This window comes from Protopterus annectens, chromosome 14.part0 (assembly GCF_019279795.1).
Source record: "Protopterus annectens isolate FY-2018-M chromosome 14.part0, PAN1.0, whole genome shotgun sequence".
Taxonomy (NCBI): Eukaryota; Metazoa; Chordata; order Ceratodontiformes; family Protopteridae; genus Protopterus; species Protopterus annectens.
Window position 1 is genome coordinate 984,081,075 of NC_056748.1, and position 16,470 is coordinate 984,097,544.

General features: G+C 40.9%; 1 protein-coding gene across 1 annotated transcript in view; it reads right to left on the bottom strand.

The window, feature by feature from the left end:
- WDFY4 (WDFY family member 4) overlaps nt 1-16,470 on the bottom strand; it is a 4,454,583-nt gene that overhangs the window by 573,877 nt on the left and 3,864,236 nt on the right. Inside the window, exon 52 of the mRNA XM_044055648.1 lies at nt 7,701-7,848. Coding sequence (XP_043911583.1) covers nt 7,701-7,848 — 148 coding nt within the window. The remainder of the gene's footprint in view (nt 1-7,700; nt 7,849-16,470) is intronic.

Genomic DNA, 16,470 nt, shown 5'->3' on the forward strand with positions numbered 1-16,470 from the left:
AGCTAAGCCATATGGCTTTTCCTAAAATGTCCTGCAAAAGCTAATGCATGGAAGTGTGTGTGTGTGTGTGTGTGTGTGTGTGTGTGTGTGTGTGTGTGTGTGTGTGTGTGTGTGTGTGTGTGTGTGTGTGTGTGTGTGTGTGTGTGTGTGTGCGTGTGTGTGGGGGGGTTATCTGGATCATTCTTGGATCCCCTGAGTTCTGCTTCCGAAGTCAGTACACTAGCAGCTGAAGCCACAGATACAGTTGCCCCCAACTCCCTCTGAGACAGTAACCTTCCGGTTAATAGACAGACTAAGAATATATGCTCCAAGCCTAAAAGGAAAGAGTTAACAGGAAGGATAAACAGAAGAAAATACCAGAGCAGAATTGATCAAACTGATTAACTTGATTTTTTTTCACCTTAAATAGCTTCTTTCATCATACTTCATATCCTAATCTTCCTTCCACACTTAATCCTTTGCTCTATGTTTAATGTTTAATGATATCTCTGAATAGATATTCTATAACCAGACTGCTCAATGGTGTCTTCCTATAAACAGTGTAAACGTATCTATTTTTCTTTATCCTGTGTTATCACTTAATTTTGTATCATAAATGACTTCTTATATATGAAAATGTAAATATCACTCTTCTGTAACTACAAAGTTGTACTATGTCAAATCTTGTGTTTGTAATATGTGGAGCATTCCTCCCTGGGCCGCCGCTGAGAAAGGACCTGTGTCCAATCGGACTTTCCCAGTTAATAAATGTAAAATAAAATAAATAAATAAATAAACTGGTGCAATAAGGAAGTCCAGCTGTTCTGTGATTTCTGGGTATTCTTGGGAAAAGGGCATTGCTATGAAAGCCTAACTGAAAAGGACTGTCCATGACAATAAGAATGAGTCTGTAGCTGCACTGTGTGTTTTCCCTGGTGGTGAAGAGTTCCATCTGTGGGGTCCCCCATCCCTCAGCTATGATGAGAGGAATCTCCCAGTGCAAATGCCATTTGAGGGTGCCTACAGGCTTCTGATTTGTCTGCTCGTTAGTAGAGCACCTCCTGGATGAACTGATTCCACTGGTGCCATTCTTTAGGATTATCTGGGGAGGACTGTAAATCTATCACCACAGACAGACAATGAGGGTAGTGATGAGTTTTCCCACTAGATTTTATAGCTAGATGGCGAGGGTAGGGATGGGTTTCTTCCCCTAGATGTTTGTGCTATATGTGAATGTCTTATCTTCTGTGACCACAAATAGCACCCTTGGGTTTGATTTTTGTCCTGGGTGCTAGAGAAGCCCTTTGAGCTGAACAAAGCTCCTATTGTCCAAGTGCTTATTCAGTTCCTTCATGTCAGTAACAGTAGTAAGAAAATTACTGAAGTAGTCCTTGGAGGATTAGTATTTGAGATTGCTGTTAGTAGAGTGAAAGGCTTGAGATTAGAGGAAAGTATAGGTATACCATACATACTGCCTCTTAGGCCAGATGTAAGCCTTTTCTGACAGAAGGAAGTTGTGGATGTTAGCTCCCTACCTTGTGGAGGTGCCAGAGAGGTCTTCTCATGTGCATCTTGGCTGATTAGTAGGGCAGCTTTCCTAAGAAGCCAATCTAAGTCTCCTCAATTCAGTTTCCTGCGGTGCAAAATAAACTCTGTACCTTGTGTCTGTGAATCAAAACCTTAATCATTATACTAAGTCGCAATCTTTGGAGTGCTGTGAAGCAACTAAGGTCTAAACCTTGGACATTGCTACTGGCTAAGTGCTATGTTACTGCCTGGGGGCACTGAAGTAGTCAAAAATGGCAAGATACTATTAGTCAAAATTTGGAGCTTGCTAAGGGCTCAGTAATCCTCAGCTAGATCCCCTACAGGAAACCAGCAAGTGGTGTGCTTTGAGGACTGGGGTGCCTAAGCAAACCTCAGGTTAAGAGAGGGTAAGGTTGAAAAACCCTGCAAAGGATAGGGGGAAGTCCTATGGCTGAAAAGAGAAAGGGCCACATTGTTTCAAAATTCTCTCTCTTCTGGGGGATGGGGGTAGGAAAGGGAGGGGTACATGGCGTGAAAGGATCACTACTGCATATATATATATATATATATACATATACACACACACACACACACACACACACATATATATATATATATATATATATATATACACACACACACACACACACATATATATATATATATATATATATATATATATATATATACATATATATGTATATTCCATGCATATATACTGTATATGTACAAACTAGCTAAGAAACAAATAAAAACAGATAAGCAAACATACTTCCAAACATAGGTTCATAGGTTGGTACTAGGCTATCAGCCCTAGGGCCTATACAAGCCTAGCCATAACAATTCCCTGGCTATTTCTTCCCACACTATTTACTTCCCTGGACCCCTGTCTAGCAGGGCGACTGACGTGATCCCCGAGGTGAATTTCCTTTCTCCCATCCAATCGTCAAGGTTCCTTTTGAAGAGGACCAAAGAGGCACTCTGCTTGACATGTATCGGCAATCTATTCCAGAGTCTGGGGAGTCTCTGGGTCAGGAACCTATCCCTCCAGCATGTTTTGTTTATTGTGATGACAAGGTTTAGATCCATGGAGCGTGTGGTTCTGAGGGATTGGGATTTCTTTAAGTGTAGCATGTCCAACAGCTCTGGGTTTGACATGGCCTTGTATGTTAAGAAAAGATCGCCTCTGAGTAGACGATATGCGACAAAGTATAGCTGGAGTTTTTTAAGGCGGTCAGCGTAGGGCATCTGCTTTAGACCTGTGATTCTTTTAGTGAGGCATTTCTGTGGCCTTTCCAGTTGTTGCAGATGTCTTGAGAGGTACATATCAAACGGGGCATTGTATTCTATAATGGGTCTAATGAGGGATGAGTACAGTGGGACAATTACCTCCTTTTTTCTGGATGAAAAGCCCTTAGTGATGAGGTGTGCCACATAGAAGGATTTCCTGACTGTTGTGGCGATGTGGTTATCAAAGGTGAGACCACTGTCCACCTGTGTCCCTAAGTCTCTTATCAAACTTTCGGTGTTTAGTGTACTGCCACCTATATGGTAATTCATGGATACATGTTTTTTCCCAAAGGGGATAACTATACATTTCTTGGCATTGAGCTTGAGCCCATGGCTCTGGCACCAAGCATCTGTTTCTGTAAGGCCCTTTTGTAGAGTATCCACATCATTTGGGGATTCAGTAATGGCTCCCAGTTTGCAGTCATCTGCAAACTTTGTTATCCAGAGTCCCTTAGTGTTGGCCTGTACTTCAGAGAAGTAGATGCCAAACAAGAGCGGTCCCAGGACTGAACCCTGAGGTACTCCACTTGTCTGGAGCTGGATTTGGAGTTGGCTACTTTTTCAGTGTGGGTTCTATCAGTAAGCCAGTTAGCAACCCATTGGGTGACGTAGGGATTAATGCCCAGCTTAGTAAGTTTATCTATGATTCCAGAGTGGGAGATGGTGTCAAAGGCCTTGGCAAGGTCTAGATAGGCTGTGTGGACCACCTTACCCTTGTCCGTGGCTCTGGAGACTGATTCAAAGAAGTCAATCAAGTTTAGGAGACAAGATTGGCCCTTCATGAACCCAAACTGGGTGGGGTCCAGTGTTTGAAGGTTGCCAATGTCTTTGTTTATAAGATCCATGATAATACGCTCCATGGCCTTGCAGATAAGGCTTGTCAGACTGATGGGATGGTAGTTTCCGGGATCCAAGGTGGATCCCCCCTTGTGGAGTGGGATAACTGTAGCTGTGCGCCACTCAGTGGGCACGAAACCTGAGGTGAGGCAATGATTAAACATGACACTTAGGTGAGGTGCCAGTTCAAATTGTAGTTCATGTAGTACACAGCCCGGGATGTCATCTGGTCCCATGGATGCTGTATTCTTAGCTTTGGAGAGTGCGTTTTTTACCTGTGTGGCCGTTATTACTGGAATTTGGCAATCTTCCGGTATTGAGATGGGCCATTTAGGGGTGAGAGGGGTGAAGTTGGCACTGAATCGATCTGCCAGGATATTGGCAATATCCTTGGGATCAGTATATTTAATGCCATTCTGTTTTAGCTCAGAGCAGATCTGAGCATTGCCATTTAGATTCTTGACATAGTTATAGAATGCCTTGTTGTTGTCTTTGGAATCTTTGGCAATTTTATTTTCGTAACTAGCTTTGGAGGATTTTATGAGGGATCTCAGTTTCTTACTGAGGCTGGTAAGGAAGTTTTTTGCATCCTGGAATTTTCCTCTTTTCTGCAACAGTTTCTTCCTTTTGTTGTAAAGTTTGTTTATGGCAGGGGACCACCAGATTGGCTTCTTTTTTTGGATGAGAGCATCTTGGTTCTATTTGGGATGGCACGATTTATGTAAACAGAAACACCTAAACAACCCCCAAAAATTCTGGCAAAGCATTAACTATCTCCTCAACCCAGGGCTTACCCCAACCCTTGCACCAGCCACGTCAAACAATTCCAGCCCGCTGGCAACTCAGTTCAACTCTCACTTTATAAATACAATCACCTCCCTGCTAGATAGCCAGGCAAATCAACCTCTTACTCTTCCCACTCCCAACTCAGATCACCCTAACCCTTTCACTTTTACTCCCATTCAAACTAACTGCATAAAAACACTCCTATCTAAACTAAAACCTTGCTGTCTTGCATCAGACCAATTACCCAATGAACTTCTCACCCTTCAATTGCCTATCCAATATCAATCCTGATTAACCGTTCCATCACAGAAAATCATGTCCCAGTTCTCTGGAAAATATCACACATCATTCCCCTCCACAAAGGTGGACCCCCAAAAGAACTAACTGACTACAGTCCTATAGCCATTCTCTCTCCTCTTGCCAAGCTCTTAGAAAAATGCATCCACAACCAACTCAACCACTTCCTCAGTCACAACCTACTTTCCACCTTCTATCATGGCTTTAGACCTAAACATAGCACTAGCACTGCCCTAATGACTTTCACTAACATCATTCAACAACTCATAAATGTAGGTCAGCTTGTCTCCTATATCTTCCTGGATATGTCTAAAGCTTTCAACACTGTTTCCCACCAACTACTTCTCAACAAGTTCTCACATTATGGCCTCAGCTCATCATCCCTGCCATGGTTCCACAGCTATCTTTCCAATCGTCACCAAAAGTCACCAAATCGGAGAACAGTTTCTCTCCCTACTCCCCATCTCAGTTGGTGTAACCCAAGGCTCCATACTAGGCCCCCTCCTCTTTAGCATATTTACAAACAACCACAGCACTGCAACTCAACTATCCTCCATCATCCAGTACGCCGATGATTCTACACTCATCTGCTCAGCAGCCTCACTCCAGAAACTTCAAATAAAAATGAAAACCTCTTTTCAAGACATAGAACAATACATCACTGAACATCAACTCATTCTATACTCCAATAAATCTAAGATAATAGTCTTCAGAAATAATAAACTGAAACTTATACAGTCCCCTCTTTATTATCCACTCCTCAGACGGTACCAAGATAGAACCCACAAGCCACACCAAACTTCTAGGTGTTGCAATTGATGACCACCTAAAATTTGATAAGCATATTTCCCTGACAATCAAAAAAGATCACTCCAAACTTAGCACCCTCTATAGGGCCAAACCATACCTCACTGAAAGTGCCAGGCTAGCCACTGCTCGTTCTCATCTGGTTTCTACCCATACACTTACAAACCTACACAAAAATGACCTTAATAACCTAGAGTCCTGCTACAACAAGATTGCTAAATTTGCCACTGGTCACCCAAACAGAACTCACCACTGCACAGTCCTCTCCTAGCTTAACTGGCTAGAACTCCTAACCGCTTATTATTCAATCATCTCACAATGACCCACAAATTAGTCCACCAACCCAGTAACTGCTCTGCTCTAGCTTAGTCCAACCTAGTTTAACTCTCAGACCAATCAGATCTTCCAACAAACCAATACTAAAAGTTACCCACTACCGAAACTATCATGGAGAATCCCTCTACTCTCACAAAACTGCCAAACTTTGGAACACTCTTCCTCAGCCTATAACAAAAACTCCTAACTATCATGAGTTCAAACAACTTCTAAAAGACTAGCTAGTCAGTCATTGGCTTTGTTCCTGCCATACTCCAGGCTAATTCTGCCTATCCCTAACTACACCATTAATTCCTCTCCTTCTAACAATAGCCCTTTCCTGTGGCTACTATTCCTTCCCATCTATCCTTGCCCTATGACTACTATCCTTCCCATTTTTACTTCACAGTTATGCTAATATCCTACATCTTCTCTTACCTCACAGTAATGTTAATATCCTACATATTTTCTGCAGCACCTTGGACATAGTTTCATATACAATTCTGCTGTTCCTGTATTACATCTGCTTTGTCAAAGTCTTTGTCCACTGTATTTAGCATCTCCCTAATGCTTCACTGTATATGCCTTGTACTCTTAACACTGTTTCCTAAACTGAAATGGTTTTGTATGTAAATACTTTTGTTCAATTTGATAGAACTGTTTAATTTTCTTTTGTATTTTATCTAATGGAGTTTTTCTCCCCGGGCCTTCACTGAAAACAGGCTCCTGGCCCAGTTAGGCATTACCTGGTGAACAAATTTAATAAAAAAAAAAAAAAATATATATATATATATATATATATATATATATATATATATATATATATATATATACACACACACACACACACACACACATACATAGATACATATATATATATATATATATATATATATATGGTTTACTATTGAAATGTCGAACGGCACTACGTCGACTTTGCTATAGTCGAACACGGACATTCGAAAATAGTAATGTCGACATCGAAAAAAACAATCTAGGAATGGTTTTAACATGGGTCGAGGTAGGTGTTCAGTATTATTCAGAACTACAAACATCTCCCCTACCTCGACCCATGTTAAAACACAGTCCTAGATTGTTTTTTTGTCGTCGACATTACTATTTTCGAACTTCCATGTTCGACTATAGTACAGTCGATGTAGTGCCGTTCGACATTTCAATAGTAAACCTATATATATATATATATATATATATATATATATATATATATATATACATACACACACACACACATACATACATATATATATATATATATATATATATATATATATATATATATATATATATATATATAAAACTCCAGGATCGCACAGTGAGGAAAAGGGCATATACATTTTATTTGCCCAGCAGTACTTAACATTCAGTGAAATGAGTTTTCAGTGATTTGAGCTTTCAGCGATTTGGTGTGAGTGGTTTGAAATTCAGTGAAATGAGTGTTCAGTGAATGAAAGTTGACCCATATATATATATATATATATATATATATATATATATATGTGCATGCATCCTACTTTTCACATATGTAAGAAGATCACAATAATCAGTAAGATAAGGCAGACCTAAACAAAAAAAAATCTTAAAATTCAACAAAGCCATTTCTGGGGGTGGAAAAGGCATACAGGTGAAGACTTTTCTGATTTCCAGTACCATGAGTATCATACCACATGAGAAATCTGACTACCCATGGTGAGACAAATACTATCAGTTAGTTTTCATAGCTTGTAGAGCACTGCCTCATAGGCATAGGCAGATTATATTTGTTGAAGCATTAATACTTTACCAAACTCAGATAATACCCACACTGGAGAAATACATTAGAGAAGTTGATTATTTCTGTTTACCTTTAATTGGGATAGCTGAGGGTTTCAGGCTTTGAATGTTGTAGAAGAAAGGCTGAGAAGAGCCAGTGGAACTTGCTGAGGATGCAGCTTCTTTTCCAGAGGTACTCTTCCCTGGTATGATTTTTGCTGGATGAGGTTTGGTAAAAATCTGCAACAAAGTTGAAAACTGATGTTTAAATGGCACATTCACAATTCAGACACAACAGATTCATGATGATAAAAGTACTACAATAGATGGAAGGAAGTTTCTCTGTTCACCTGTGAGAGAGGGGAGCTTTGAGCAGCTTATCTGTCCCTGGAGGAGTGGTTTCAGCCCCAAAATTAGTAGTTTATTGGCCATTTTGGGCTAATTTCTATCTCTTTCATTTCCCTGCTAAAAAAAACTGCATTTGCATGTTTTACACGTCGGGCAGTGTCGGTTAGCTAGAGTATAACTATCCCCGGCTCCACAAAGTCTCCTGTTCAATTTTTCCCTTGGAACTAGAGAAACTTTCAACTTAAGCACTCAAGCCATTAATTTCTCAGCCAGCCACTTGCTCAAAACTCATACCAAGCACTTATAAACCCTAGCACTAGACCCCCCTATACTGTACAGAAAGACAAGGCTCTCTATTCGATCTTACCAGCCATTCAGTAAAACAGTACACCATACCTATCCAGGCATGTCCAAAGGGCAGTTTCAGGTGTACTCTCCAGTCCAACTGGGGAATTTGGGCATTTTGAGGCAATGTTACAACTGCCTCATGTACACAGACAACCCTCTCCTCCTACCACCAAACACTAATACATGTGAAAGGTGCAATTATACAGCCAAACTGGAGGCTAAACTCTCTCAACCTAAGACTGGATCAGACAGTCAAGAGGAAAAGGGAAATACTTACATCATACCACCAGTCTCACATAGACCCATTAAACCAACACCGGAAAAAAACACACATAAATACACAAAAACATACTCGGAGGCTCTAAATAAAAATCTGCAAAAGCAATAGAGACCTCCAAAGCAGACATCCAAGCAACCTCCACCCCCCAGCACAAACCATGAAACAAATACTTCACAAAACCAGTGTGCCACGCAATCACAGCCCTTAAGGCAAAATAACATACCCAACATACTAGTAATAGGTGACTCTATAGTTAGGCAAATTGACGTCCCACTCACTAGGCTGAATAAGGAGAAGGTTACTGTTAGCTGCCTGTCGGGTGCCAGGATCCGCCACATAACACAAGCACTTAGGTCACTCCAGAACAAGTACAAATACGACTCTGTCATTGTTCTATCTATCATGTTGGTGTGAATGACCTGAGCCGTACCCCCTGCACTACATGAAAAGAGACATAGAAAAGCTCTCTGATCATGTAGCCCGGGCCAGTATGACCCTGACCCTGAATAGCATCCTGCCCTCACCAAGAATGATACCACGGTATAAAGAAAAAATGATCAATTTCAACAATTGGATAAGTTTCTGGTGTCATTCAAAGGGGATCCAGTGTCTGTCCGCTGGGGATGACATGCTCAACAAGCCACGCTGCTTCGTTAGAGACGGCTTGCACCTGTCACCCTTAGCGTTTCGAATATTGGCCAAGGCTCTTGCCACCCCCATAGTGCCTTTTTTAGGCAAGGCTCAAAAGACAAACCTAGCGCCATAAATAGCACAAGTAACAAAAAAACTGAGGGTAATGCTACTCAATGCCAGAAGTCTAAACCTCAAAATGCATGCACTCAAGGCACTCCTCAGTATGGAGAAAATCGATATATGTGCAGTAACAGAAACCTGGTTTAAGGCTCCAGAGAGCACCCCAGCACTACCAGGCTACAACTCATACCATACATTTCGGCCACAGAACCCGGACTGAAATACAAAAGGTGGGGGCGTATCCATATTCATCAAGGATACCCACAACTCCAGATTAGTGGCACAGCACAATGCTTCAGAGATCATCCACGTGCAACTAACAACGGGCAAACTGCAATTCAAATTGTAGTTTGCTACAGATCACCCATGTCCCAGGACCTCCATTCCACATTTCTGGAAACACTGGGAAACATAAAGGTCCTACCAAATACCCTAATATTGGGTGATTCCAATTACCCAAACATTAACTGGGAGAACTATTCAAGTACTAACTCCCTTGCCCAACATTTCCTAGAATTTATAAATTCAAACGCCCTGGATCAACTGGTCAACACTCCCACCAGAGGTGACAACATACTGGGCCTGGTCATCACCAACATGGGCGACCAGTGTTCCACACTGGAAGTCAACCCCTCGATGGTTAGATCTGACCATAAACAAATCACTTTGGATAGCCACATTTCGCCCCCACCCCTGGACAAGGAAACCACAGTGAAAAACTTTTCAAAAGCAAACTTCACGTTACTTAAGACCGAGGTGGAAAGTTTTAAACCCCCATGCTAAAGGATAATGCTGTCCAAGCTGCAAAATCCTTTACTAATGCATTCTACAGGTACCTACAAAAATGCATGGATCGTGCTATGCCAAACAAAACCAAGACTCACTCTTCCAAGAAAAGGAAACCAGTCTGGTGGAGCACTGCCATAAACAAGCTATACAATAGGAGGAGGAAACTAGTAGAGAAAAGAGTAAAATCCCAAGAAGGGAAGACATCCCTGATCAGTATCAGCAAGAATCTACGATCCCTCATAAAATCATCCAAGCTGAGCTTCAAAAGAAAATTGCCAAGGACTCCAAAGATAACCACAAGTCATTCTTTAGCTATGTCAAGAATCTAAGTGGCAATGCTCAGATCTGCTCGGAGTTAGTGCAGAATGGCACAAAATACACTGAACCGACTGATATCGCCAACACCCTGGCAGACAGGTTCAGTGCAAACTTCACCCCCCTCTTACCCCCAAAAGGGCCCACAACCATACCAGACGAATGCAGAGCCCCTGAAATCACACACACTCATGTTAAAACAGCTCTCTCCAAAGCCAAAAACACAGCATCAATGGGACCGGACGGTGTCCCAGGCTGCATCCTACATGAGCTCAAAGACAAACTAACCCCTCACCTAAACACACTGTTCAAACTCAGCCTCTCCACAGGCTACGTACCCATAGAGTGGTGCAGAGCAACGGTGATTTCGCTCCACAAAGGTGGAGCCACAACAGACCCCGGGAACTATCGCTCTATAAGCCTGACTAGCTTGGTCTGCAAGGCTATGGAGCGCATCATCATGGAACTCATTAACAGAGACATTGGGAACCTCCAAACACTGGACCCTACCCAGTTCGGCTTTGTTAAGGGCAGATCATGCCTCCTAAACCTGGTGGACTTCTTTAAGACAGTTACCAAGACTATAGACGAGGGAAAGGTGGTACACACAGCCTACCTAGACCTCGCAAAGGCCTTTGACACCATTCCCCATTCTGGTATTATAGACAAGCTCACCAGCCTGAACATAAACCCCTATGTCACAAGATGGGATGCCAACTGGCTCACGGACAGAACCCACATGGTGAGAGTTGCAGGAGCTAGGTCCGACTCTAAACCAGTTACAAGTGGCGTTCTCCAGGGCTCAGTCCTAGGACCCCTCCTGTTCAGCATATACTTCTCAGAGGTACAGGCAAGCACAGGAGAACTATGGCTGACCAAGTTCGCAGACGACTGCAAACTAGTGGCTATAACTGACTCTCCGGCTGACGCAGACATCCTCCGAAAGGGACTCACTTAGACGGATACCTGGTGTCAAAATCATGGCTTCAAGCTAAATGCCAAAAAGTGCATAGTCATCCCCTTTGGAAAAAACAAATTACCCACAAACTACCACATAGGTGGTAGTCCCCTAAATACAGAAGACATAATAAGGGATCTGGGGACCCAAGTAGATAGTAATCTCTCCTTTGAGAATCACATTGCCAAAGTGGTTAGAAAATCCTTCTAAGTGGTCCACCTAATCACAAAAGGGTTCGCATCCAGATCAAAAGAGGTCATTGTGCCCCTCTACTCATCACTCATCAAACCCATCATAGAATACAACACCCCATTTGGGATGTACCTTACAAGACACCTGCAACAGCTGGAAAGACCACAGAAGTACCTCACCAAGAGGATCACTGGCCTCAAACAGATGCCCTATGCAGCTCGACTGAAGAAACTCCAGCTGTACTCGGTTGCATACTGCCTACTCAGAGGTGATCTCTGCCTGACATACAAGGCCATGTCCAGCCTAGAATTGATGGACATGCTCCACCTAAAGAAAATCTTATCTCCTCGAGCCACACGCTCTAGGGATCTAAACCTCACCACAACAATAAATAGGACATACTAGAGGGATAGATTCCTGTCCCATGCTTTGGAACAAGATTCCAATCTACATTAGGCAGAGCTCCTCACTAACACTCTTCAAGAGAAATCTTGACAAGTGGATGGGAATCAGAAAGTTTACCCCGGGGATCACTTCAGTGACTCTGCTGGGCAGAGGCACAGGGAACTAATCTAAGGGGGGTGAAAGCCAACACATTCTGGCTAGGCTTATAAATGCCTCTGCGCAGATAGCCTAGTACCTACCTATGAACCTATAATATGTTAACTAATAAGACAACACTAGGGATACGTATGTCCTGTATGTAAACTTATAAAAAAATAAAACAATATAGATGAGAGAGAAATCGAACATTTGCTAATACAGCGCTTTAGTAAATGACAATAAGGGAAAAATGGAATCATTACTAGCAGAGGTATCCTCTAAGAAAATACTGAAATCTTAACCATTTTGAAAGCTGACTTCACCTGTGTGGTAAAACCATTACTTATAAAACAGCACTTATTCTTGCATAAAGTTACTTATACACATATGAACCCTCTAAACATTTCAAATGAATCTATTGACATACAGCACAAAAAGGAGCTAGGTCAGTGACTTGGATCTGGAATAAAATCCTGTGCTTTATACAGGAAGCTAAGATCCTACATTGCCTGAAAAATGAATCAGCACCATGACTATGTTACCTATTGTGAGTATATAAAGTCAGCTACTAGGAGAATCAAAATGCAGTACTCCACTAAGTGCTACCTTTTCTAACTGTTCTGCAATATAAATTCAAAGGATAGCTGTAGTTAAATTAAAGAATTGTTGTATTTATTGATTGAAAGGACTCACTGACCCTGTAAACTACTAAGGTTTAGACTGCTGAATATACACACACACACAGATATACGAACACTAAGTGAAATGCAATACTGTCAAAGACATGATTTTACCGTACCTGTTACCCACATAAATACTAGTTGCATGATTATTAAAATAAAGTGCTTCTGGTTCAATACACTCGCACAACAGACATTAGGATGCCTGCAAAATATACCACCTGTTTATGAGTATCAAGCTTGATGTTAAGCTCCATGTTTTTAAGTATAGCATAAAAATCTACTTATGTTGTACTGATGATGTCAGAAAAAGGATGAAACATGGCATTTCTAGAGCTAGTGGGGTTGAGGTTATTGGCCTGAATGTACACACAAAGACTTCAAAAGTAAAAAGTCATGGGCATTCAGAAGCCATGTAACTGAAACACTGGTATGTTGTTATGGGGGCCGTTTACAAATAACTCATGGGCACCACTATAGGAGTTTTTTAAGGTATTACACAGTAAAGACTCTAGTATGGCTGTGACTTCTTGAAATCATTTTCTTAATGGTTTATCTGTGTTAGCGTTTTACTCTTTGATTTGAATATAGCAAACAAACAGGACTCTGTTGAGACGACAACTAGGAATCATCCCAAGCAGTAACTTTACTACAGTGGAAGAAGATGGGGGGCAGCAAAAGGAAGGCCAAAGGTTCAGAAGTCTGAGTCCTGAACATCAGGAGGTCAAACCCCCGGATTTATGATCCATAATGTATTGCTTCTTGAAGGTATGCATCAATGAGCACAGATGCCTACAAAGGGGACATTTCTTAAAGCATCCATTGGGAGCAGGATGGAGACTGGCAACAACTTTCCTAAAAAAGACAATGTAGCACAAAATTCTACCAAATTCCCTGTTGGGAAATTTTTATTAATGAAATACTGCTTTACTGTAAGGATTGTACTCTTCACATCCCATCAACTAATTACAATCAAATCCAATGTCACTGTACCTTAGAGAAGGAGAAAATAACAAAACCAAATTGGCTAAATTATCAGTTGATCTATTACATTCAGACCTTGACCACATTACATCTGGCTGAATAATCTACTTCCCTGGAAGCCTAAACATCTCTGGATGGAGTGACTTTGCTGACCACAACACTTTCTAAAACACAGTTGGATGCCTGAAAAAGGAAAAGATGATGCAGCTGCAATCTACATGTAATAGGTTTGTCTATAAAATTGCTACCTTTCCCTCTGAGAAAATAAAATAAATACAAGTCCTTCACTCCTAAACTCATGCACTTAGCTTGAATAAACCTCAGATAATGCTGTTCTTTTCCTTTCACTCATTCCGCCCTGTTCTCATCTTGATGTAAAAAATAAGAAAATTAATACTCTGGTTAAAGGCATTTTAGAAACCACTTGCAGAAGGAAATGTGGGTTGGTCTTATGGGATATTTGATCCTTGTGAATAGAAAATAACAGCCTAAAGCTTGGAGCACTGATGGACAGTGTCCAGCGTTATTGGAACATCCTGTTGGCAGACACTAAGCTCTCTGAACTGTTGGGAGAACAGATACCATTTCTCCTTCAGGAAGGGTAGGAATATGGCTTCTTACTTTAATCATTATAAACATGGGCCTAGTCATAAGAAAGACTCTTTTCAAACTACACTCTTGGGGGATCCAGTAGTAGGGTGCTTTCCTTGTGGTCATTGCACTTACTGCCCAAGGGTCATGAAGACCAAGTGCTTCAGTAGTAAAAACACTATATAACATTTCTTTTTTTTGCCAATTGCCAGACAGATTGGGTGATTTACTTAGCTACCTGTAATTGTTCAGCCTTCTACATTAGGCAAACCTCGCAGCCAGTTAAATTTAGGATTTCTGAGCACTTTTGTGATGTAAAACATCAAAAGATTACTAATGCTCTTTAACACACTACAGTACATAAAATGCTTTTTTCGATTTTATAATTATTGATCGAATTTTGGGCATTAGATCTAACAAGACAGGCTGGCATGAGATGCTGAATAGAAAAGAGAAAAAAATGGATCATTAAGCTGGGGGGGCTGTTTGCACCTGGACTAAATGAGCACCTTTAATCAGTCACATGATTTTGTAGTCTTCTATTAGGGACTATATAAGGAGTTGGTTTATTCATGTTCTGTATACTGATGAAGTCTATGTAATTTATCAAGCCAAAACCGGTCTGTTTTTCTCTTGTGTGTCTTTAGTATGTTGTGTGTGTTTAGTATATAATATTAAATATTGATTTTTGCCACAGTGTGCTGGTCCAATTTTTTTTGCTTTGGATTACGTTTGGTTTGGGACCTTGCAGTTGCCGTACATGCAGAGATTTGTTCAAACCAGAATTGCTTCTCTTCTCTGCGGTTGACCTGTGGCTTATGGACATTGAACACCTTTTGAATTCGGTTCTTGTCTGTTTTTTATTTTATTTTTGTGACTGATATGGCTTTTGCCAAGACTTTGTGAGGTTTTCATCTATTATGGGTTATGTGCTCGTTCATTTGGGACTGTTTCCAGTTCGAAAGGGGTTTGCAAGAAACGCTGCCTCAGCATAATGGTGTGGGTCTTTATCCGATGTTGTAGTGCTACGTGATCTTTCATTTCGTGGAAGTCTGGCAGTTTGGTGTCTAAGTGTTCGGATTTATTTGGGACAAGTTTTGTGTTTGTTCTACTACATACTGATCTGTTATTCAGTGAATACCGTTCATCTTTGGGGAATATTTTCCCTCCTGTTTTTCATGTTTTAGCCAGTGATCCGTCTTTGACTTTGAAGCACATTTTGGATAGAACTAAGTGGTTTCAACGTAGTGGAACATTTCTTTACATCGTTCTGTATGCGACTGGATATACCTGAATTTAGCTCTGGCAGTTTTGGACTTCAAATGTTCGTTTTATTTGGGACAAGTTTGGTGTTTTATTATACACTGAACTGCCTATTTAGTGAGTATCATCAACCTTTGAAAAACTTTTTCTTGCAGGTGCCTTATGTAGCAGCCGGTGATCCAGTCTTGAAATCAAAGCAGATTTGGGCAGAAAGAAGCTGTTTCAGCCTTCTGGAACATATTTTTGATTTCGCTGTGTATGCAACTAGACATATTTGAATTTGGCTTCAACCCCTTTGAACTTGGGACAGGACATGGCTACACTTGCAAACAGTTCTTATTATCTACTGCTAATGCTCTTGGGACTAATGCAACTTTCTCTTTATAACAACCGTAGGGGCATTTCCTATTAAAATTGTGCAGATCGGACAATTTGCCCTTTTATCGAAGACCAATAACCAATTTGGTAATTTTAGAGACAGTAATTATTTATTTTGTTCACAGTAACCTGAACTTTTGTTATATTTTGAATATTGTTTTTTTTATGGAATTGCTTTTCCTTTGGTGCCTCACCTATTGGTTAACGATCTGTTTTGGTATTGGGGCATTTTTGGGCTTGATTCCACCTTGTGTAACATTTTTTTGTACATCTTATGGTGTGAGATTGCTTATACTCTGGTTTGGCTCTGGTTATTCTTTAGAACCAGGACAGGACAAGCCTAATGGAAGCAGTCCTCATTATATTTATATATTAATGGTTTTGGGACTAATTGGAATTTCTTTCCACAATTACTGAATAGGCAATTGTTTTTTCAAATA